Source organism: Oryx dammah, unplaced genomic scaffold, assembly GCF_014754425.2.
Source record: "Oryx dammah isolate SB20612 unplaced genomic scaffold, SCBI_Odam_1.1 HiC_scaffold_27, whole genome shotgun sequence".
NCBI lineage: Eukaryota > Metazoa > Chordata > Mammalia > Artiodactyla > Bovidae > Oryx > Oryx dammah.
This window is the reverse complement of record NW_024070211.1, coordinates 2,645,138-2,667,990: the sequence shown is the minus strand read 5'-3', so window position 1 is coordinate 2,667,990 and position 22,853 is coordinate 2,645,138. Positions and strand designations below refer to the sequence as shown.

Sequence of the window (22,853 nt, the reverse complement as noted above, 5' to 3'; positions counted from 1 at the left end):
GGTTGAAGACTGAGTGAGTGGAGCCACCGCCAGCAAAGCTCAGATTGCTCTGGTTTCTTTTCCTCCACAGTCAGGACACTTCTCACTTGTTTTTGTCTCTGTCTACACTGACTCATGTGGTGAACTCCCTCCTGCTTGCTAGTTTCTAGTAACAGGCTGTTAGTACTAGTAATTAGACCAGGTTGCTAGTAACATTCCCTCCTGCCTTGGTGTGAAGAGAGAGTAAATAAAATAAGCATATCAGATTCTCTCCAGGTTTGTGGAAATGTCGTATGTAGTATTGCAAAAAAGTGTGATTCTTATCTGGGGGCTTACAGTCGATGACAAGTAGAAATTTGTGCTTGAGAACTTTTGGCTTGTTGCCAGTAAAATAAAGTGAGGTGATTTCTATTCCTTCCTGGGGTTCTTTTAAAACGATGTCGGTCTTGTTGTGGTATAACTTAGACACAGTGGAACACTGCATACACTTGCTGTAGACATTTGTATGAGTTTTGACAACTTTATGCCACTATGTATCTTCCACCATAATTTAGATACTTTGTATTCTTTTTGACTCAGGCACTTTTGCAAGGCAGGTGTATTGAAACATTTTTAAAAGTGGGTAACTTTTGGTACTTTGTTAACTTTTCTCTTTCCCTGTTAGATGATGACAGTGAACCTATCTTGGGGCAGTGGTTTGAAGAGACCATCTCCCCCAGTAAAGAGAAGGTGGCTCCTCCGCCGCCTCCCCCGTCCCCTCCGCTGGAAAGCTCACCTCGTGTCAAGAGCCCCAGTAAGCAGGCTCCTGGGGAGAAGGGTAACATCTTGGCCAGTCGCAAAGATCCTGAGTTGGTAAGAGTGGATTTCTGAGTGGGGAAGGAGAAATGGGGAGAAGGCGTGTGGAAAGCAGATCATTGGAATAAAACCATTTTGTATGTTGAATCATTAATTTTCTAAAATTAATTTATTTTAATTGCAGGATAATTGCTTTACAAAATTGTGATAGTTTTTGCCATTCATCGGCGTGAATCATTAATGTTTAAAGACATTTTTACTTAGGGCTTAAGTATATTGATTGTGTTTCATTAAATAACTCTTGTACTCCTGATGGTGTTTCTCTGATTGAGGGTTAGTAACATAGGGTTTAGGGTGATACAGAAGTGAATTGAGTCCTACTTCTACTGTGTTTACTGACTTTATGACTTCAGGCAAGAACCTGAATTTCTCTGAGCCTGTTTTGTCTCCTGTTGTATGGGAGTGATTGGGCCTCCTGAGAGTGTTGTGAAGAGTTAACGGGCCTGTCGCCTACATCCAGTATGTCATAATTGATTGCTAAGTGTCTGTGCAACCAGTGTTTGTGGGTGGCACACTGTCATTCCCTCTTCTGAAGCCCTATCGGTAAACAGGTCAGATACGATCTTGGCTTTTATACAGCTTAGTGTAGTCAAGGATATGGGTTTAAAACATTTACATAATAATTCAGCTTGATTCAGTTCACTCTAGTTAAATTATTACTATTCTGTTGGTCACTGCTGTGCAGCTTATGGTATCTTAGTTCCCCGACCAGGGATAGAACCCAGGCCCTTGGCAGTGAAAGTGCACAGTCCTCACCACTGGACCGTCAGGGAATCCCCCAATTTAATTTAAATAGAGAAGTGAAGAACTGGGCATTCCAAATGTGTACAGTGATAATACAGGCTTCAGAACTGAATATGTCAGAAATATCTTAGAGCTGCACAAATGCAGGAACTTAGAGGAATGAAAGAAATGAGCCCGTCTATTTGCAAATCCTCTGTCTTCGTACAGTACTCTGTGAAGTCTGCTGTATTAAATTGACACACCATTGTCTGTAATTGGTACAGTCACATGAGAAAGGCTGTCGCAATTAAACTTAGTCATATTGTCAGTGATTGAGAGCCTGAGTCTGCGGGTCACCGTGTTTACTGCGTGAGGTCTGCAGGTGTGTTTCACTTGTGTTTGGGGCCTGCGGGAGCTCTGGGCTCCTGAACCTGGTGTAACCTTCATGTGTTCTTTCCAGTTCTTAGGCCTGGCTTCCAACATTTTGAACTTCATCACCTCTTCCATGCTGAACTCCCGGAACAATTTTATCCGAAACTATCTGAGCGTATCTCTTTCAGAGCACCATATGGCCACCTTGGCCAGTATCATTAAGGAGGTGGACAAGGATGGGCTCAAGGGTCAGTAGACAGGAAGTGCGCCTGGCGGAGATTTTCTAGCAGCATCTGGCTGCTGGCAGGGTGGTGCACCTCATCAAGTAGGTGCTTGAGTAATTGGTTTTCCCGTGTCTTCAAGGTGCATCAGATGAAGAGTTTGCAGCCGCCCTCTATCACTTCAACCACTCCCTGGTGACTTCGGACCTTCAGTCTCCTCACCTGCAGGTGTGTGCGCGCTGTGACGGTTTGGGCCAAGAGCTCTCTGCATCTGTGCTCCGTAGGCTGCACTTATTTCTGTAGCTTGGGAACAGTTTGTCTTGGGATCCCCTCCCTGGAAAGAGTGTTGAGAGACTACTCTAGGATGTCCCTCTGCCTTAATTAAGATCATTTCAAGAATATGTGTCCTTTATCCCCAACTCAGTCAGTAAGTTTAAAGAAAAGGAAGAGCTACAAAACCCACTCCTGATAACTGTCCTAGTATAAAAGTAAATAGACAAGGGGACGTTTTATTAAAAAATAATAAATGGTCAACAGTGTAGGAAATGTTAAGCGCCATTAGCAATCTGAGAAATATAAATTAAAATGCTTGTCTTAAAAGAATCAGATTATAGGAGTGGATGTTCTTTTAGTTCTTAGGCCTGGCATCCAACATGTTGAACTTTTATCACCTCTTCCATGCTGAACTGTTGGCACAGTTTTGTCTGAAACTATCCAAGTGTGTATCCCTTTCAGAGCATGGTATGGCTGTGTTGGCCAGTATCATCCAGGAGGTGAACAAGGATGGACTCAAGGTCCATGATATGCTCCCATAGACAACCCACCACCGAAATCAAGTCTAGGATCTTGATTGTGGACTTCTAAAACCTGTAGCTTTCTTTCCTCACTGAAGTAGCTGCTGTCTGGAATCCTAAATCTTAAGTTCCTCACTTCATTAGTTTCATAGATGTATTTGCTTTGGCATTTAAGGAATATTTTAAAATTTAAAATTATTTGATTGCTTTTAGCAATGACATCACATTCTGTGCAATTTTGTAGGCATTTTTCACTTAACATTATTTAGTACTTTATTATCAGAATTCGTCTATGCGTTTGCACATTTCTATAGTTTTTGTTTTGACTGCTGTATGTATTTCATTGTGTTTGTGACTGTACCAGTTTCTTCATGTCCCTTCTGCTCCAACTGATGAACATTTGGGTTGTGTCAGTCAGATATCATTGTTATTCCAGGTGTTGTATGATCTTTATTTTTAAAAGGGTTAATTACTTTGGCTGCACTGCCTCTTGCTGAGTGGGGGCTGCTCTGTTTGCCATGCGGACGCTGCTGGTTGCGACTGCTTCTCCTGTGGTGGAGCAGGCACTCCCGGCATGCGGGCTTAGTTCCTCTGCAGCTAAGATCTTGGGATCTTCCTGGACCAGGGTTCGAACCCATGTGACCTGCGCTGGCAGGAGGATCCTTAACCACTGGGCCCCCAGGGTGTCCTGCTGAGCTCTTTCTTTTGCGTACCCCCTGTATGTCCCCTGTTGCAAGTGAGTCTCTTGGGAATATCAATTGAAGTAGGATCGACAGGTTGTAGAGTACATGGCCTTAAGCAGATGACGCCAAGGTGCGCTCTGTTGTAGCACCAAGGTTTACCCTCACTAGCAGTGTGCCAGGGATATGGGGACTCACATTCTCTCCCAAGATTTGACAGTGTCGTATCCTGATAATAACTTGATTAACATAATTAGAGCTAGTGTTTCTCATCTTTAGTGTGCATAAGGGTTCCTGGGGAATTTGTTAAAAATTCAGATTTTCAGTTAATGTGACCACCCCCCCGCCACCCAATATTCACCCCCAACTCTCCCCAACCAACCCCAGTAGAATTTAATTTGGGAGATCTCCAGTAATTAGCTCTAAGGTTGTTAATGAAAATATTTTTGTTACTCTTAAGATTATTTCAGTGGTTTGTCAGAATCAAAACACAATTCAAGGACTTGTACTTGCCCCCAAAGGGGCAAAATCCAGGAACTTATTTCATGAAGTTAAAAAATTGATTTTCATAGGGAATTGGTCCCGTGGCTAGGATTCCGCGCTTGCCCTGCAGGGGGCATGGGTTCCCTGATCAGGGAACTAAGTTGTAGCATGGTGCAGCCAAAAAAAAAAAAAAAAATTCTCACAGCCCCAAGCTATTTGAGAAATCCTGAAACATTTCTTTTGTTGTTTAAAAAGGTAATTATAAAACCTATTTATGCTTACGTACTGGTACATGGGGAAGAATTTTTTTAGCAGGAAAGAGACTATATCAATAAATAGAGTAGAAAAGCTATTGACCTGTCTAAGGTGAACAGCAGAAGATGCTTCAGTTATGATATTGCCTGCAGTAACGTCTCAGACTGAAGGGTCAGGGTTTCCTGCCAAAATTATCAGCTCCTCGCCCAGGTCTGACTTTATCAAGAGAGGTTCCAAAGATCATAGATTTGCACTTTTCTTGGCTAAACTTTTATGTCCAAATAATGGGGAAGAAATATTTTTCTGTAGAGAATAGGGATTCTTAAGAATCCTGTGATGATACTGCTCTCTTAGCATTTTAAAAATAATTACAGACCTTGTGTGGATGTGCAGCTGGGCTGCCCATAGCTACTGACACTGCAGAGGAAGCCCTCAGATCTCCATTTTTCATTCCATCTCCAGGCATGGAACTGTAAACTGTTTCCCATATTTCACTGCTTTGAAGGATAGTCATTGTAATCTGTCTGCTGTTGAGTCCCCTTACCTTGGATATTATTTGTTTGGAATAATGTGCGAAGTTGTCTTACCCAAGATGCCTGATTTAAGTTGCCAGATACACAGTGTCTTAATAAAATGTATTGTTAGTGTTACTGTTTAATACTGTATTTAATATTGCGTGTAAAATTATCATAACTGAACAATACTGTTACTGTGGTGATCTAGGTTCATTTGTAACTATTCATGGAAAGTCATCCATGTTTCAGGTACTGTTACAGGAACTGAAGAAATAAAGATGACTTGAGTTAGTGTGGCTTCATGAGAAAGGGAGACAGGGAGGATGAAGGACCTAGAGTAGAGATCATGGGAAATTGTTTGAATGAGGTGAGAGATAAGGAGAGCTTAAGAATCTAAGATACTGCCAGATTTAAAACCCTTGAAACCCAAACGAGACCAGCAGGATGCTCTTGTCTTAATAGAAATAGGGAAAACAGGAAAGAGAGCTGGTTTTGGGTAAAAGGAGTGACACTGAGAACTCAGGGGCATGCTCTTCCGGGTTTAAGCCGACTCACGCGCCACTTGCCTTTTCAGGCTTCCTCTATTACACATTTTGTTACTGAAGCACAGTTGAGTTACAGCGTTGTGTTAATTGCTGCTGTATAGCAGAGTGATTCAGGTACGCATGTGCGTCTTTTGTAGTGTGTCCTTTTCCGTTACAGTTTATCACAGGGTATTGAGTGTAGGCTCCTGTTCTGTGCAGCAGGACCTTGTCTACCGTCCTCTGTGAAAGCTTGCGTCCACTAGCCCCAGTTCCCACCCCACCCTCTACCACCCTCTGTGAAGGCTTGCGTCCGCTAGCCCCAGCCCCCACCCCACCCCCCTCCAGCCCTCTCCCCTTTGGCAGCCCCCAGTCTGGCTGCGTCCGTGATTCTGTGTCTGCTTCACAGACAGGTTCGTTTTTGTCAAATGTAGATTCTCCGTGAAAGTGGTGTCGTCAGGCATTTGCTGTTCTCTTTCTGGCCTCGCTTGGCGGGGTGCTCTCTGGTTGCGGCCCTGTCGCTGCAGATGGCGCTGCTCCATTCCTGCTCGCGGCTGAGCAGTGCCCCCGCAGCCTGCTGACAGGCGTTGACATTGCTCCACGCCTCGGCTGTTGTGAGTGCTGCTGCGACCCTAGGGCTGTGTGCGTCTGTCTGAACCGTGTTTTGTCTTGATATGTGCGCAGGGGTGGGGCTGTCGGGTCGTAGTTGAGCTTGTAGTTTCCTGGGAACCTCCATGGTGTTTCCCACAGTGACGACACCGACTCCCGTGCTCTTGGGTCACTTCGTCACAGTTATTCAGAATGGTCCTTTGGGTTCTTTAGGTGCAGGAGGCATGGTTTGCCATTTTCTGTTTTTAACAATGAGTCAGTGTCAGCCCTCCAAAATGACTTTTAGGTCCTTGCAGTAGGCGAGCCTTGGAGTTGTTTGCAGTCAAGAAATTGGAATAGGTGAAGGTGAAGCTCTCCTTTACCGAAGGAGTAAGCTGAAGACAGTTAGCAGAGGCATTGTCTATGTGATTGTATTTTTTCCTTTGTCGGTATGTTAGATTCTGTAGCTCTTTCAATCAAATGAGAAAAGCTGTATTATCAGTATTTTAAATTTGAATAAAATAGTCACCATTACTGCTTTTGAAAAAAAAACACCACCACTTTAAATAGTGAAATTTTGAGGTGCCAGAGGGATGAAGATGTCTTAGAAAATGGTTGGAAATGTGAGTCTGAAATTTAGGAGTTAAAAACTGAAGACTGATACTACACATTTGGGGATTGTCCACTGGGAGGCTGTTGTTGAAGTGATGAGAAACAGGGAGATGGGTTGGGACCGGCAGGAGAGGGGAGGCCGAGGCTCACCTCAGGGGTGCCGGCGCGGGGAGCGGCGGGGAAGGGTGCTCGGAGGGTGTCCGGATGCGTCGGGCCGGAGTCCGCTCCGTCGTGACTCAGACTTGCTCCTTAGGAAGTCATTTCTTCCTTAGAGCTCGTCAGTTGCGAGGGGTGGGGAAAGCCGGTTCCTGAGCAGTGTTGGCTTGTTTGTCACGGCTCTGAGCCCTAACCCATCTGGCACGAGGCAGACAAGCTCACTTAGAGGTGGTGAACAGCAGAGAACAGACGGCAGCCTTAGTCCTCTCGCCGAGTTCCTGGTTTCAGTGCTGCCATGCTTCCTTTCGTTGCCGTCCACACAGAGGCATAGCTTTACAGTTGTTAGGAGAACATTGATGTGTCCCTTGGTTTCTGCGTTTTCAAACTGGCCGATTTTGTGTCTGCGTGTGGCATGACACGTGTAGAGCATGTTTCTGTGTCTGCTTGGTCTCCGTGGTTGCCACCGCTGCGGCTGCACGTGCCTCGGGTCATTTTCATTACCAGTAGTGCTCCAGTTAAGGCTCTGCAGTAGAGCAGACGTGTTTACTTGTGTTTTCAATTTTTTCTTGAGTCAGGAATGGAGAAGTTAGTCATCGTGTCTTTGCTGAGCGTGATGGCTAAGAATGTGGATTTTAGAGAGAAGCCTGGCTTGTCACTTGGCAATCTGGTGGCTTTGGTCGTGCTCCTAAGCCACCCTGAGCTCTGGCCCTCGTCAGTGCAGCGGAGCACACCCTGCCTGCCGTTTCACCCTGAGCGCTCAGTGTCACAGTCTCCATACAGCACTTACCCCGCGTAACCCGCCAATACACGGGAGCTACACGCCATATCCATGACTTTTTGAACATTTTCAAGGAATAGGGTCTTCTTGATGTTTTTTTACAAGAGTATAATTTAGTTTGGCAGACTTCAAAATTTATCCTATGTCCTGAGGTAACCATGATTTGTGTTTTCTAAAGACAAATGAGAAAGCAGGCATTTGTCTGGTTTTCCATTGGCATCCTGCTCAGTGTGTGTGTGTGTGTCTGAGGAGATACATCGCAGCTCAGATGGCTGAGCTGAAAGGAAAGCTCATCTGAAAGCCATGCTACACTGGAGGCAGAGGCTGCGGCCTGGTTAATTCTGGGTGCCGCGACTTCGTTGACGCGAGATTTCCCTGCTGATACTATTAATGCAAGTTGCTGGCCCTCTTAAGGTGTTGGAGCTCCCCCTTTGGAGTGTTATTTGTGGTACGTAACTGACTTGAAAGAAAACTGTTAGCTATTACAGCTGAAGTTTGAAGTTTTCTTTCAGAGACACAGTGTCCATTGGAACTGACCTGACTACTGTCCGCACGCGCGCCTGCTTTTTGGGGGCAAGGACTCTTTGTCAGTGTTAAAAAGCAGCCTCCTTCCCTGCCTCCTTCCCTAATGGCCTCTTATGTGTCTTTCGTGTTAGAACACACTGTTGCAGCAGCTGGGAGTCGCTCCTTTCTCTGAGGGCCCGTGGCCCTTGTATATTCACCCTCAGAGCCTCTCTGTGCTTTCACGCCTCCTGCTCATCTGGCAGCATAAAGCCGGCGCTCAAGGTGACCCTGACGTTCCTGAATGCCTCAAAGTTTGGGACAGGTAAGATAACTCCAACAGAAGCCCCACGGAGAAGGCTGCTATTTAAAATTTGTTTGACTGATTTGTAGTTCCTCTGTGGCCCTGAGATGGTACTCTGATGATAGGCTTAGAGTGGCAAGGGTGGGGGAGTATGTTTCTGATGGGGGATTTGGGAGGAGCTGAGGGGCTGTTTAAAAAACAGATATCCATGAACTAGGATCTGGAAACAGAATCTTCCCTTTAGCACATGGAGGATTTGATTCCAATTATGAGAGAGAACCTGAATCCGGAACATAAACCAATTTTATCCTGACCTGGTTTTTTTTGAAAGGGAACAGGGAAGCCAACTCTGTCTTTGGTTATTTTGCTTAGAGTGACTTGCAGTCTTTTTTGGACAACTTTTAAAGAATATTTTTACTTGGGGGAAGCTCAGATTAATCATCTAAATCCTCTTTAGATGGACCTATATTTGCCATTTTTGTTTCCATGGTTGGGAGTCTTCAAAGCAGTTAGTTTTCCTAAAAGGCTTTGTTTTCCTCTTTCCCAGTCCATGATCAAACAGCTTTACTGCTGGATTTGAGAAATCATAAACCCCCGTGAATGCCAGATGTGCACGATAGGAATCGTGCAGAAAGGCTAGAAGGTGGAGGGTAGGGGAGTGGTGAGGGAAACCCTTATTGGAATACAAGCCTCTCTCCTGACGGCCAAAGGCAGAGAAAAGAGCTGCGGCATTCTTTCCTTGTTTGCATGAAAGGTTTTCTCACACGTTCTCTAAATAGTGTAAATTTTGTATTGCTTTTTAATGCATTGAATTATTTTCAATAATTACCATGTTATGATTTTTAACCTGTAGTATGAATTCTTAAAATGAGAATTAATCTGTAGAATCAGTTGATAGAGAAAAAGGTAGTTGAATTGTTTCTGTCTACCCAGATTTATTAAAGGAAGAAAAAGCCACCTTTTGGAGAGCTTGTAGCTCTTGTTCATTGTCAGAAGTGGCATCGTGGGAGTTAACACTGTGTGGCCACAGTTGATGTTGTTGAAGGGTTGTTGAAAATGCTTTTGTGGCCAGATCTAGTTTTTTGGTAGCCAAGATTTAATTTTTATCTTCCCATTACATGTAGCTTCTTGTCTCCCTTAATTTGTTCTCTTCATGTGCCTTTTCTGGCACGGGACGCTGTAACTCTCCGGGGATGTTCTGACTTCCCCACCGGACGTGTTCTCCTCTCCTCTGTGGTAGGTTTTTGTCGACCATGAAGCAGAATGCCCTGCAGGGGGTGGTGCCCGCTGAGACGGAGGATCTGAATGTGGAACACTTGCAGCTGCTGCTCCTCATCTTCCACAACTTCTCTGAGAAAGGCCGGCGCGACATCCTGACGCTCTTTGTGCAGATTATCCAGGAGCTTCGCGCCAGCCTGGATGCCCAGAGGCGCTCTGTGCCTCTCATCCTGGCTCGCCTGCTTTTGATCTTTGATTATCTGCTTCATCAGTACTCCAAAGCCCCCATGTATCTATTTGAGCAGGTACAGAGGAACATGTTCTTTTTGCTTTACAGCTGTTCCTGAGATCTTTGTTATTCTCAAATTATCATGTCCCAAACCAAAGTGACCTGTTCACTTGAGGTTTCAGGCGTCCATTGTGGTGTGTGTAAGTACCCCGAGGGAGGCCCCTGGGACTTTGTCTCTGTGCCCACACTTCATGTTTAGCCAGAAGCGATACATATGAATTTATTTCACTTGATGTGTTTGTTGAAATTGGATCATAGGTTCTCTTCACAGGTGTCCTTCTCTGAACTGCCTCACTTTATGTGTGTTGAGCACAGCGCTGTGAGGGTCAGGCCTCAGTTAGTTCACTAGTGGTTGAATGATGGTCGAGCAGTACATTTTATGGATTAGTAAATTGCTTTGTTCCAGGGAACCAAAATGAGAGTGGGAGGGCCGTTTAAGGATTATGACAGTCAGTGTTTCTGACAGTGCTGCATTACACACTGTTGCCCTTATACTCTGGCAAAAAGATGCTTCCCAGAAGAAGTCACAGAAAAATCTAAAATTTTCTTTTGGTTAAGTTTCCCAGACTTTGCTGTGTCAGTCTGATATGCCTGGAGTGAGAAGCAGAATGATGACTGTGTCTCTTTCTTAATTTGAATCTTTATGTTTTAAAAGGTGCAGCATAACCTGCTTAGTCCTCCTTTTGGGTGGGCAAGTGGATCCCAGGACAGCAGCAGCCGTCGGACGACCACCCCTCTCTATCATGGGTTCAAAGAAGTAGAAGAAAACTGGTCTAAGCATTTTTCATCAGGTCAGAAAGAAGACTGTAGATAAGAAACTTCCTGATTCTCATGGGAGGGGCTGAATTTGGAGCTTGGGGCATCCTTGAGAACCTTTGGTCATTGGTGTAGTCTCAGATACTTATGGATTCAGAACTCTTGGCGGAAACAGACCCTCACATATCCCACATTTATTTAAAAGCAAAAAGAACGTCTGAGGTGTGAGAAGCTGGAACCCTCCGGTCCTAGGGTGCAGCATATGTGCTCTTGCCACTCCGGGTGATGGAGTGTAACTCTCCCTCAGGGGCATTGCCTCACTGAGAGGCTGGCTTTTTTGGGCCTGGTCTGCAGACAGTGGGAGCTGCGGTCTCTCCCCAGGGTTTCACACACAGCAGTGGTCCGTGGTTTTGATAAGGCTCCTCTTGTGTGCACTGCATGTGTTTGCTTTCATCTGAGGATTGTTAAATATAAAGTGTATTTGGTGGACACGCTCATCAAGCCCTAACGTGAACTTTATTATCACTGGGATCTCTTAGTGGTTGGTCCCTTAGATATGGGGGAGGCAGCATTTAAGGCTACCAGCCTCATGATACAGTTTTGTCGATTCACGTGATGATCATAGAATAGAAGTTAACTCCTGGAACAGAAGTTGTCAGCTGGGGGTGATTGTACTCCCTACCCCCACAGAGGCCCCAGGGCTGTGTCCAGAGACATATTTGGTTGTCACAGCTGGGAGGCTGCTGCTGGCCATCGGGGGATGGGTGCGGGGTGGTGCTCAGCATCTGTTGTGCAGAGGGTAATTCCCCTCAGCAGAGAGGCATCTGGCCCAGAGTGTCAGTGGGTCATGCCAAGCTTGGGAAACCCTGGTCCAAAGTGTCTTCTTACGCTTCAGAGTGGAACCGTTCTTTCAATAAGCACATTGCTTTTCAGATGCCGTCCCGCAACCCAGATTCTACTGTGTCCTGTCCCCAGAAGCCTCAGAGGATGATTTGAACCGACTTGATTCTGTGGTACCCGGAATTTAAAAATCCCATTTTGCGTGTGGGTTAGGTGGTGTCCACCAAAATCAGGCGTCTGTATTAGGATTTGAGCTTTTTCTAAAAGGAAAATGTTGTTTTGAGATTTATTTGCTGGGCTCCAGTTTGGCAGTAGGGGATGTCCTTCCTGGCAGTTGGCACCTCTGACAGGTTATTTCTAAAGACTGTCTGTGTTAGCCTTTTCACAGGCAGCTATTTTAATGGACAAAACCGTTGTTTCACTCTAATGCCTGCACTTGTGTGCTCACAGTATAATCCATAAGCTGAGTTGGTCCACGAGGGGGGCTCTTGCTGCAATGAGACATTAATAACTATTGGGAGTGAACTGTTTGTCAGTCTTGAGGTTAAGTGGTAGTATATGGGTAGTAGGAAAAAATTTCACAAAGTCAGAGAAAACGATTGACTGTCTTTCTTGATATTAGGCCTGCGATGTCCTCTTCTCCAAGCTTGTCAAGTATGATGAGCTGTACGCTGCGCTGACGTCCCTGCTGGCAGCTGGGTCCCAGCTTGACACAGTCAGGAGGAAGGGAAGCAAGAACGCGACAGCCCTGGTGAGGCCATGGCAACCTGGGCTCATGAAGAGCTGGGCATGTGTCTGATTATTGGGGAGCAGTCTACTAGGAATTTCCTTCTGGGATCTAGTCAGCTTCTTTTGCTTTTCTTTTTGGTTAACATTGAGAGGACTGTGGCTTTGAGAGGAAGGGCCACCTCAGTTCTTATCTCCTGAGTGCTGGTTGATGTATGATATTGGAAGCCACACACTGGAGCTTTTTTTGTGGCCCCATGAGTGTGTCTCGTACCTGTAGAGTTCATAATGGCAGTTAAGGCCACAGAAGGGGCCTGCTAAAGGCAGTGTCTTGCTCTCTTTCAGTCACTTGGTAAATTACTGGGGAGCAAGGAACTCAGAATTACTTTCTTAGCCTGTGAAATTTACAGAATGTGGGACAGATTTTATATGTATGTAAAAGGTGTCTTTTACCATTTTTTGCTTTGGGTGTATTCTCTAGGAAGACCCAGTGAGCTGACTTAAGAGCCAAATCTCAGTTGAAAATTGGGACTCCCCCTGTTCTGCTTTAAAAATTATATTGATGTTTGGATCAGTTTTCATTGTCAGGGAGATCTTGAAAGTGAGAGAGTGAAGGCGCTTAGTCGCTTCCGCGTCTTTGCAACCCCGTGGGCTGTAGCCTGCCAGGCTCCTCCGTCCGCGGGATCTCCATGGGAGATCTTGAGGCAGTACCAAAAACTCCTGCCTCTGAGATTGCTGTTTTTGCTTCTTGTAGGAAGCCTGTGCCCTTCAATATTACTTCTTGATACTGTGGAGGATCCTGGGCATTTTGCCACCATCGAAAACTTACATGAACCAGTTGGCCATGAACTCGCCAGAGATGAGTGAATGTGACATCCTGCACACCCTCCGGTGGTCGTCCCGCCTCCGGATCAGCTCCTATGGCAACTGGATAAAGGTACTGCTGAGCCCGCTGCTGTGAGGTAGTAGTCAGCAGGCTCTGATGCGGGAAACTTAATTTAAGCGTAAGGCTGAGGGGGAAGTCTTAGACCCTGCCTGTTTTGCTCTCCTGAACACTTTTTTCTTGCTGTAAATAGGACCACCTTATCAAACAGGGAATGAAGGCTGAACATGCTGGTTCTCTCCTAGAACTGGCATCCAGCAAGTGCAGCTCCGTGAAATATGACGTTGACATTGTAGAGGAGTACTTTGCCCGACAGGTATGTGAGTTTGGGGTCGGTAATGACAGAACTTGGCTTATGCTGCGTTTTTTTTTTTTTTTGCCACAACTAACTGAGACCTTGGGCGTCTTTTAAAGATCTCGTCCTTCTGTAGCATCGACTGTACCACCATCTTGCAGCTGCATGAGATTCCCAGCCTGCAGTCCATCTACACCCTGGACGCTGCTGTCTCCAAGGTCCAGGTTTCTCTGGACGAGCACTTCTCTAAGGTGGCCGCCGAGACCGACCCGCAGAAGTCCTCGGAGGTCACCAAGAACCTGCTGCCTGCCACGCTGCAGCTCATTGACACCTACGCCTCTTTCACCAGGTGGGGCGGGCCGCCTGCCCAGATATGTCGGAGATGGGGAATGTAAATGCTTGGGTGGTTTACTTTCCTGTGTAAATATTTTCTAGCATTTTTCTTGTAGGGTGCAAAGAGAGGTAATGCAGTTTTTCCAAACACTATCTTTCCTGTTATTCACTGAGGCGAAGCTCTTTAAACCTCATGCGACATAGGCAGAGAAGACATTTTCTTACTTATTTATCTGTCTGGCTGGGTCGGGTCTTAGTTGCAGCCCTCGGGGCCGTCCTTGTGTCACGGGGGGGTCTTTCGTTGCGGCGTGTGGGCTCCGGAGCCTGCGGGCTCCCTACTTGCAGCGTGTGGGCTCTCTGGTTGTGGTGCGGGGCTTTGTTGCCCTTTGCCACGTGGGGTCTTAGTTCCCTGACTAGGGGTCAAACCCTTGTCTCTTGCATTGCAAGGCAGATTCCTAACCGCTAGACCACCAGGGACTTTGAAATCCTGAGGAAAACCTTTTCTTAATGAGTTAGAGAGTATTTTGAAACCCAGTCCTTTCTATAATAAACATTGCAAATTGCACACCCTGTAGACTTCCTTTGTTTATTTTGCATAGTGTTTAAGTATTTTAGAATTCATTTTCAGTGCATAAAAATTGGTAGTTTATTCACCATTCACAAGATGTCTGGCTTTTCTTCCGTTGGAAGGACAGCAGAACTGCGCCTGTCTTCCCATGTGACAGAGCAAACTGCTGTGAAGGACTGGGTGCTTCTCCTTCACTGTTGTGACCTGGCCCCTTTTTGCTCATTTGCTTTTTCTGGTCCCTGTAGGATTTCACTCTTCAGTTCCTGTTTTATGGGACGTTGTTGCTGACAGGGACTTGGAGCATTGTAAAACTTCACCTGTCTTTCACTGTGAATGCCTTGCAGTGGACAGAGGACTGTCGCTTGAGGCAGAATGTTTGGACAGGTGTGAACAGTAACCTTGAGCAGCAACGACAAGTGCTCGCTATGGGCCAGCTAGGGCTCCAGGCACAGGGGCAGAGCAGCTAGTAGCGCTGATGAGCCACCGCCCTGTGAGAGAGTCAAGGCTCGAATCGGCCCATTGCTGACAGTACACGTTCCTGAAGTGTTGTTTGTTTGTTTTTTAAAGAAAAAAGAATACTTCTCAGAGCCTGTGATACGTACAACGCCTGAGGCCAGGACAAGTAGGGTAGATAATGTTTTGTGAGCATTTCCAAGGATGGCATGTTCTTTGGGTTAGAATGCCAATTAACCATTGGCATTCTTAGACCCAAAGGGGCAGGCACTGTCAGCTACATTTAGAGGATCAGGTTCTCCATTTGTCTAGGGTTGTTTTTTTCCCTAACCAGAATGTCACTAGGTTCCTTCAGCTTTGGCATAGCTCCCTCTTTTTTCCTCCAGAGCCTATTTGCTACAGAACTTTAATGAGGAGGGATCCACTGAAAAGCCTTCCCAGGAGAAATTGCACGGCTTTGCTGCGGTCTTGGCTATCGGCTCTAGTAGGTGCAAGGCGAACACTCTAGGTAAGTGAGCGTGCTTTTCCATAAGACTGCCAATGCTGGTGTGGCTGCTAGTGCTGTTGCTCTCCCTGGCTACCTGTTTACCATATTTACCGTTTATTGGGCTCTTCCTGTGTGTCAAGCATTGACGTAGATTTATCTGTCGTGACCTCTGCAGTAATCCTGTGAGTTAAGTTTTATTATCATCCCCCATTACTCATTAGGAAACTGAGACTTAGGTTATTTGCCCATATCCTATATTTTGCAAGTGGCAGAGCTGGAATCCAAGCCAAGATCAGTTGGTACCAAGGCGTTAAGCTCTTTGACTGTTGGAAAGATCTTTGTTCTCCTTTCCATTTATAGAGATTAGGAAGACTATTTAGCTACTGCTTCATGCTTGGGAAAACTGCCTCCTTGTGTTAGGAATGGTCTGGTAGAAATTTGGGATGGGAAATCAGAAGGACTTGAGCAGGATTGGCGTTAAGTGCAATAGTTACCCTTTAAAAATGTATAGGCATTTGTATATTCCTGCATTTCAAGGTTTAAGTACCCTTTTAATGTTCAGATAGTCTCACTTTTAGAAATTTAATTTCATTACGTCATTGACTACTATTCTTAATGTGCACTAATGTTCCCTGCCCTCAAGATCTGAGTTACGGAGGAAAGAGGTGGAAGTGCTGCCTGTTCGTAGAGGGTCTTGATGTCGTGTAGTGACTCACCTCACTTTGCGTCTTGTGTTCAGTTCTCTTCTTTTCTCCAAGGTTAGAGAGTGAATATGAGGGGGAGTGAGAGTCTTATAATTGAGATTGTTAGTTGTTAAGCAGTTAGTGGTTTCTTGGACATGGTGCTGCTTTTAAATACGCTTCTAAGCTCTCTTAGTAATTATTGACAACCTGGGCTGTAGTGTGTTTCTCTCTGCATTTGGGGTTGGCTTTTAAAATGCCTCGTGTCCTTCTCTCTCTCTTTCTTGTGATGATTCCTTGTCCTTTCTGTTGCCTCCAGGTCCGACGCTGGTTCAGAATCTACCATCATCAGTTCAGACTGTGTGTGAATCCTGGAACAACATCAGCACCAACGAGTTTCCCAACATTGGGTCCTGGGTGAGTGTCCATCTGTCCGCGAGTAGAACTTTGGAGCCCTGTTTGGTTTCTGCGTTCTTTTCTTATTCTTTAGGCTTAAACTGGCTCCCAAGAGATCTTACCATGCCGCAGTAGTATTTGCTGTGGCTGAATCCGTAGTCAAATCCTTGAATTACCCAAATGATACTCATGATCGCTTTGCCAAGAATAAGTATGTAATTGTGTTATAGGATAACCACTTTATTACAGTGGACTCTGGAGCAATACAGGCTGTGAACAGCACCTGTCCATTTATACACTATTGTTTTCACTGAGTCTGGGCTGCAGTGCTAAGTGCTCTGGGGTTGGTTGACTCCACGGATGTGAAACTGCACGTATGGAGGGCTGACTGTAATGTATACACGGACTTTTGACTGCATGGATGGTCAACACCCCAGCCCCTGTGGGCTTCGGGGATCTGCTGCTAGGACCCTCAGGTTCTTCGTCTGGTAAACACTGGGAGGTGAAGGTCAAGGATATTAGATGGAAAGTGCCTAGCACATTCTCTGGCACGTGGATTGTCGGTAAATGTTAACTGTTTCCTTTCCCTTTTAGGTTATATGTCAAGAACCTGCTCCTTCTGTCGTAATTTTATGGGGTCGCATTTAAGTTCTCTAGGCTTTCAGAAGACTGTTGAATCTTCTCTCAGTTCCCTTGATCTTCCTGTGTGCTGTCCTCAGACTAACCTCTGTTAACAGATTATTGTGTTATTACAGTTCTTTGGAAAAACCAAGTGTTATAATCTTATTATCCTTGCTTTGTAATCGTGACCTCTATTTACATCACCCGGAGCTGTAGTGCAAGGATAATTAAGATATTTGTAATGGGGAACCAGATGCATTGTGAAATCCTGATCTTTCCCAGTTATTAGAGGCAAACAAGCATAGTTTTAACATTAAATATAATATATCCTAATTCTTTGAAAAGTGGTATTGGGTGTCTTAACTTTGTAGTAACTAAATTTTAGCTCAACTTTACCTTTTCTGTTTAAAAGACCTGGTTTCCTTGTGGCTGCGCCGGCTCCTCCTTGCTGTGCGGGCTTCTCTCTAGTTGCAGCGACGGGGACAGCCCTTTGTTGTGGCACGCAGGCGCCTCATTGCGGTGGCTTCTCTTACGGAGCTCGGGCTCTGGGGCATACAGGCCTCAGGAATTGGGGCTCCCAGGCTCTCGAGCACAGACTCAGTAGTGGTGGCACATGGGCTGAGTTGCTCCAGGGCGTGTGGGGTCCTTCTGGACTAGGGTTTGAACCAGTGTATGCTGCACTGTGAGGCGAATACTAAACCGCTGAGCCTCCAGGGTCGCCCTTTTAAAATTTTAACTCCTACTAACTAAAATTTGGTAACTGCTTCCTTCATTCACTCCACTCCACTTTCCTTCATTCACTCCACTCCACTTTCCTTCCTAGGGTGACTCAGAGTGTATAGTGAATAGAGTCCCTGTCTGTGAACCCCAGTGGGGTCTTCGATTTTCTCTTTGCTTGTGTAAGCATCTGGAGATGGATGGTCTCTCCATTTATGTCTGCTTTGCCTCCTTTCAGCGCAACGCCTTTGCCAATGACACCGTCCCTTCTGAGAGCTACATCAGTGCTGTGCAGGCTGCCCACCTGGGGACACTCTGTGGCCAGAGTCTGCCCCTGGCTGCGTCCCTGAAGCACACCCTCCTCTCCCTGGTCAGGCTGACTGGAGACCTCATAGTGTGAGTACCAGCTTCTTAGCCCTGAGTGCTCTCCGCGCCTGCGCTCTGTCATAGCTGCAGGAAGACAGTGAGAGTTACATTAACTGCGTGGTAGTGCTTGTTTTGCCTGCTTCTATAGCAGAGAGACCTGTGGCTTTAGAGTGTGAGTGTCTCCCTGGAAGGATTTTGAACGTAGATGTGGAGGGCACCAGAGGACCTCCTTCTCTTTGTGTGTAGTGTGTTTCAGAAAAAGCACGCTGGCTTTAAATCATACCGTGACGTGGAAGTGCTCTGGGTTTAAGTTTCAAGGTGACGATGACGTATTTGAAGTCATGCTTCTCCAGGTTCATTGCGGAACTTAGATATTGCCAGCGTGGGGACTAGGGCAGGCTTCCTGTACATAGGTCACGAGTAAAGTCCTCTATCTCGTTGCCTTAAAAGTGATCCAGATTCCTTCCGGTTCTTCTAGAAAGGTCGTCTTGGAGGGTTACTAGCTTAGGTTGCAGTAAATTTTCTTTTCTAAATATTACAGAATACATCTTATGTAGTTAATTTAATATTTTAATAAGTGGATTTTTCAAATGGAAATGATTTTAACTTCTGATACAGTGATGAGAAAGGAGACCATGAAGTTGCAAGACTGTGCCTGTGTGAAAAACAACTGTCCCAGGAAAAAAGCCCTTCTCAAGAAATGATTGGATTGCCCTCTCCTCCCCTTGCAGCTGTTCAGAGGAGTATATTCACTGATTTGATTCTGTTTTCTTTGCTGAAGTTGGTCCGATGAGATGAACCCGCCGCAGGTAATCCGGACACTGCTCCCCCTTCTTCTGGAGTCGAGCACTGAGAGTGTGGCTGAGATCAGCAGCAACTCCCTGGAGCGCGTCCTGGGCCCCGCGGAGTCTGATGAGTTCTTGGCTCGTGTGTATGAGAAGCTCATCACTGGCTGTTACAACATTCTGGCCAACCACGCAGACCCCAATAGGTGAGCCCGACTGGGGAGAGGCGGCCAGTCCCTGTGGCTTCCTGCTACTCCCAGTGAAAGACACCAGCACCTGCTTCTCTCTGTCATTCATTAACAGCCTGTGATTGTGCCTTTTTAAAAAATTAAATTTTGGTTATGTTGGTTACACTGCGTCTTTGCTGTTGCGCATGGGCTTTCTCTAGTTGCTGGGGAGCTGGGAGGCGGCTCCTCTTCCCTGCGGTGCAAGGACTTCCTGTTGCAGTGACTTCTCGTTGTGGAGCATGGGTTCTAAGGCGCGGGGATTTCAGTAGTTACGTCTCAGGCTTAGTTGACCCAAGGGATGTGGGATCTTAGTTCCCAGACCAGGGATTGAACTTGTGTCCCCTGCATTGGCAGGTGCATCCTTAATTCCTGGGCCACCAGGGAAGTCCCTGGTTGTGCTTTTTAATAGAAAGTTCTGTGTTTGTGTTCATTTTGCATTCTTGAGGACACGTACGAAAACTGACTTGGAATCCTCTTCTGTGATCCATTCTTAGGAATGAGCCTACTGTACTAGATGTGGTGATGTGTGCAAAGGAGCTTGACACAGTTTCTGACATTTCTGTGACTGTGCTTGTGAGATAGATGTTCTGCGGCATGAAGGTGGTCTCACTGCGCTCTTTGACCATGCTGGTGTAGGCCACGTTGATGTAGGCGAGTCTTAAAAGAGCAGTTGAGTACAGTTGTATCCCACTGAGAACTATATAGATAAAGGGTTCGAGGTATTGGGGTTTTCTGCCTTCTTCTTGCCAAGCAATCCAGGTTTTCATGAGGGGCTGCTGCTTTTTTTCCCCTCTCTCCCCACTTCTCTTTTGTCACCCCTCCCTGCCTGCGAAGGCGGGAGACGTAGGTTCAGTTCCTGGGTCAGGGAGATCCCCTGGAGCCTCCTGGGAGTGGCAACACACTCCAGTATTCTTGCCTGGAGAAACCCGTGGACAGAGGAGCCTGGCGGGCCGCAGTCTGTGGGGCCGCAGAGAAAAGCGACGCAGCGTGCCTGAGTGCCCCACTTCCCGTACGCCCTGTCTCCGCCTCCAGTGCTCCTCTTCCTTCCCTCCTCGTCCTGATAGTTGGAGATAACAGCTCTGGTTCTTTCAACTCTTAGCTACTGATTGCATCACTTATGTCAGATTTTAAGAATTTTTTGTTCTATTGCAGTTTTAATTCCTCATTTATTTAGCACCTGCTGTATGCCAGGGTTTATGCCAAGCTTTGACAAAACAAAACTAAATATTGCCCTCAAGGTGTAGCCGTAAATAGACTTAGGATTTTTTTTAATAGTTTAAAATTGTGTTTTTGAAAATAGATTTTAAAACCTTACTTTCGGCTGTGCTGGGTCTCCGTCGCTGTGTTGGCTTTCTCTGGTTGCGGGGAGTGGGGGCTGCTCTCTGCCTGTGGTTCGTGGGCTTCTCCTTGTGGCGGCTTCTCCTGTCTGGGGGCACAGGACCCAGGCTGCTCGGCTTCAGCAGTTGCGGCTTGTGGGCTTAGGAGCCGCACCTCCTGGGCTCCAGAGCACGAGCTCAGTGGTTGTGGTGCATGGGCTGAGTTGTCCCATGGCAGGTGGGATCTTCCCAGACCAGCGATCGAACCCGTGTCCCCTGCATTGGCAGGTGGGTTCTTCACTGCTGAGCCACCAGGGAAAGCCGTAGACTTCTGAATTTTTAAAAGTAGTATTAGGACATCAAAACAGCCCTTGTTTCTATAGTTAATTTTTCTTTTGGATTTTCAGTGGACTCGATGAATCCATCTTAGAGGAATGTCTCCAGTATTTGGAAAAGCAACTGGAGAGCAGCCAGGCTCGTAAAGCTATGGAGGAGTTTTTCTCTGACAGGTGAGCTCTGTTGCGTTCTCCTCAGTGAGGGTTTCTGAATGCCTTCCAGAAGCAAGGACTGTGTTGACCTGGTTGTTCTCTCAGGAAATACAAAAGCCTGCTTAGATGTTTGTACTTCCGGGAGGACTGGTTAGCTGCTAGCGCCTTGAGGTTATTGGTGAAGGGGGTTGTTTTTGACTCGCTGGCATTGTGGACGCACAGGTGACCAGTTCTCCTAGAGGGGATGAGATTGTGAGGAAGTAGAAAAGGGTGCTGTTTATGCGACACTTAACATGATCCTTCCATTTTCCCCTCCTGCCTTTCAGCGGAGAACTCGTGCAGATCATGATGGCAACAGCCAATGAGAACCTCTCTGCTAAATTCTGTAACCGCGTTTTGAAATTCTTCACCAAACTCTTCCAGCTGAGTGAGTGACAGCTTTTAATAATCTTCTTAGGGGAACTTTGATGTCCAGCTAATGACTGTGCCTATCTTCTGCCCGAGTGTAACTATGGCAGGAGAATGCTAACAAGTGGAGAGAATTCCTCAGAGAAAGTTCGGAGGGAAGTTGAAGGCTTGCTTGGAGCCTTTCCCCCTTCCCTGGCTCTCGGTCTGGGCCTCTTCCCTCCCCCCGCCCTCCTGCACTGACCGTCGCCTCTCGCTCTGTCCCCAGCGGAGAAGAGCCCTAACCCAAGCCTCCTGCATCTCTGCGGCTCCCTGGCCCAGCTGGCTTGCGTGGAGCCTGCACGTCTCCAGGCGTGGCTCACCCGCATGACTGCATCGCCCCCCAAAGATTCCGATCAGCTGGACGTGATCCAGGAGAACAGGCAGCTGCTGCAGCTGCTGACCACCTACATCGTTCGGGAAAACAGGTAGCGCACCCGCGCTCATATCACGCGTTCTGACAGCCCCAGCACCAGGGCGAGAGGGTTTGCAGCTGTGCTTCAGCCTCAGTCAGTCCTGAAGCATTTGCAGCGATCCCACAGCCCCCTCTCAATAGACTCAAGGAATCTAGCATATCTCCTTGATTTCCCCTGAAGAAACTTTTGCAGTGACTTCTCCTGTCAGTTGTAACCCGTGTGATTGTTTTATGGTCTAGTAGCCCAAGTGCACAACTTGGCTTAGTGTGTGATCATGCAGTTAACGCTTGATTTTAAACGCTTCCTAGAAATTCTAAATTCTTACAAATTTAATACTGATTCCTACTGAATCTTTACCAGTGTGATGTTTCTTTTCTACCAGTCAAGTTGGGGAAGGTGTGTGTGCTGTGCTGTTGGGCACCTTGATCCCCATGGCAACAGAGATGCTGGCCAACGGTGATGGGACTGGTTTCCCTGAACTCATGGTTGTCATGGCTACCCTGGCTGGTGCAGGTCAAGGTGCTGGCCATCTTCAGCTTCATAATGCTGCTGTGGACTGGCTGAGTAGATGGTAAGAGGATGAAATGGGAGGATTGCATCTGTATGTTACACCATTGCTCTTAAGGGCACGCTATTTTTTGTGTAGCTCAGAGTGAGTACAAAAGAAACTTGAAGCTCTGTCTTTTTATTGGGGATTATTCACTGTAGATTCAGTCAGTTCACTTAGAGTTAATCTCTGCTCTTTTATTAGTAGAGTTTCTTATTCATTATTCCTAGAAGTCTTGGGAAAGTGTACCAACTACCTCTGGTAGGAACAGAACCCCTAATCGCTGATGACCCACATAATTTCCAAAGAATGCCTTTAGTTCACTTTGTCTACAAGTGGATGCAAGATCCATGGAAATGCTTCCGTTCTTTGGCTCGTTAGATGATTTTGTGTCCCATCTCCCCCGCTTTTTTTTATTTGGCAGCAAGAAGTACCTGTCCCAGAAGAACGTGGTCGAAAAACTGAACGCCGGTGTCATGCATGGAAAGGTAAGGAGGGTGAGGGGCGGCGGTGGCCAGGGAGCGAGGGCCGCTGTGCTTGCGGCCAGGTGGAGGGACGTCCCGTTGCTGTTGGTTTCTGTCCCTGGAGCCCCTGCAGAGGGGAGGCCCAGGGTCTCGAAGGCCTCGAAGTGTGCCAGCGCCGAGTGCTCGCTCACAGGCCTCCTC

At 46.6% G+C, this 22,853-nt stretch overlaps 1 protein-coding gene across 3 annotated transcripts in view; it reads left to right on the top strand.

Moving 5' to 3' along the window:
- Positions 1 to 22,853, top strand: part of UBR4 (ubiquitin protein ligase E3 component n-recognin 4) — a 131,626-nt gene that overhangs the window by 20,882 nt on the left and 87,891 nt on the right. For all 3 annotated transcript variants that reach the window (XR_005719112.1, XM_040229415.1, XM_040229416.1), the window contains exons 15-34: positions 644 to 831; positions 2,018 to 2,177; positions 2,293 to 2,378; positions 8,189 to 8,358; positions 9,578 to 9,860; positions 10,500 to 10,635; positions 11,534 to 11,613; positions 12,063 to 12,191; positions 12,921 to 13,103; positions 13,243 to 13,365; positions 13,464 to 13,693; positions 15,085 to 15,206; positions 16,185 to 16,282; positions 17,838 to 17,995; positions 18,747 to 18,956; positions 20,701 to 20,802; positions 21,108 to 21,208; positions 21,455 to 21,653; positions 22,024 to 22,212; positions 22,613 to 22,676. Coding sequence is in view for 2 of the 3 variants with exons in the window: in XM_040229415.1 (XP_040085349.1) it covers positions 644 to 831; positions 2,018 to 2,177; positions 2,293 to 2,378; positions 8,189 to 8,358; positions 9,578 to 9,860; positions 10,500 to 10,635; positions 11,534 to 11,613; positions 12,063 to 12,191; positions 12,921 to 13,103; positions 13,243 to 13,365; positions 13,464 to 13,693; positions 15,085 to 15,206; positions 16,185 to 16,282; positions 17,838 to 17,995; positions 18,747 to 18,956; positions 20,701 to 20,802; positions 21,108 to 21,208; positions 21,455 to 21,653; positions 22,024 to 22,212; positions 22,613 to 22,676 (3,011 nt within the window). In the remaining variant the exon portion in view is untranslated. The remainder of the gene's footprint in view (positions 1 to 643; positions 832 to 2,017; positions 2,178 to 2,292; positions 2,379 to 8,188; positions 8,359 to 9,577; positions 9,861 to 10,499; positions 10,636 to 11,533; positions 11,614 to 12,062; positions 12,192 to 12,920; positions 13,104 to 13,242; positions 13,366 to 13,463; positions 13,694 to 15,084; positions 15,207 to 16,184; positions 16,283 to 17,837; positions 17,996 to 18,746; positions 18,957 to 20,700; positions 20,803 to 21,107; positions 21,209 to 21,454; positions 21,654 to 22,023; positions 22,213 to 22,612; positions 22,677 to 22,853) is intronic.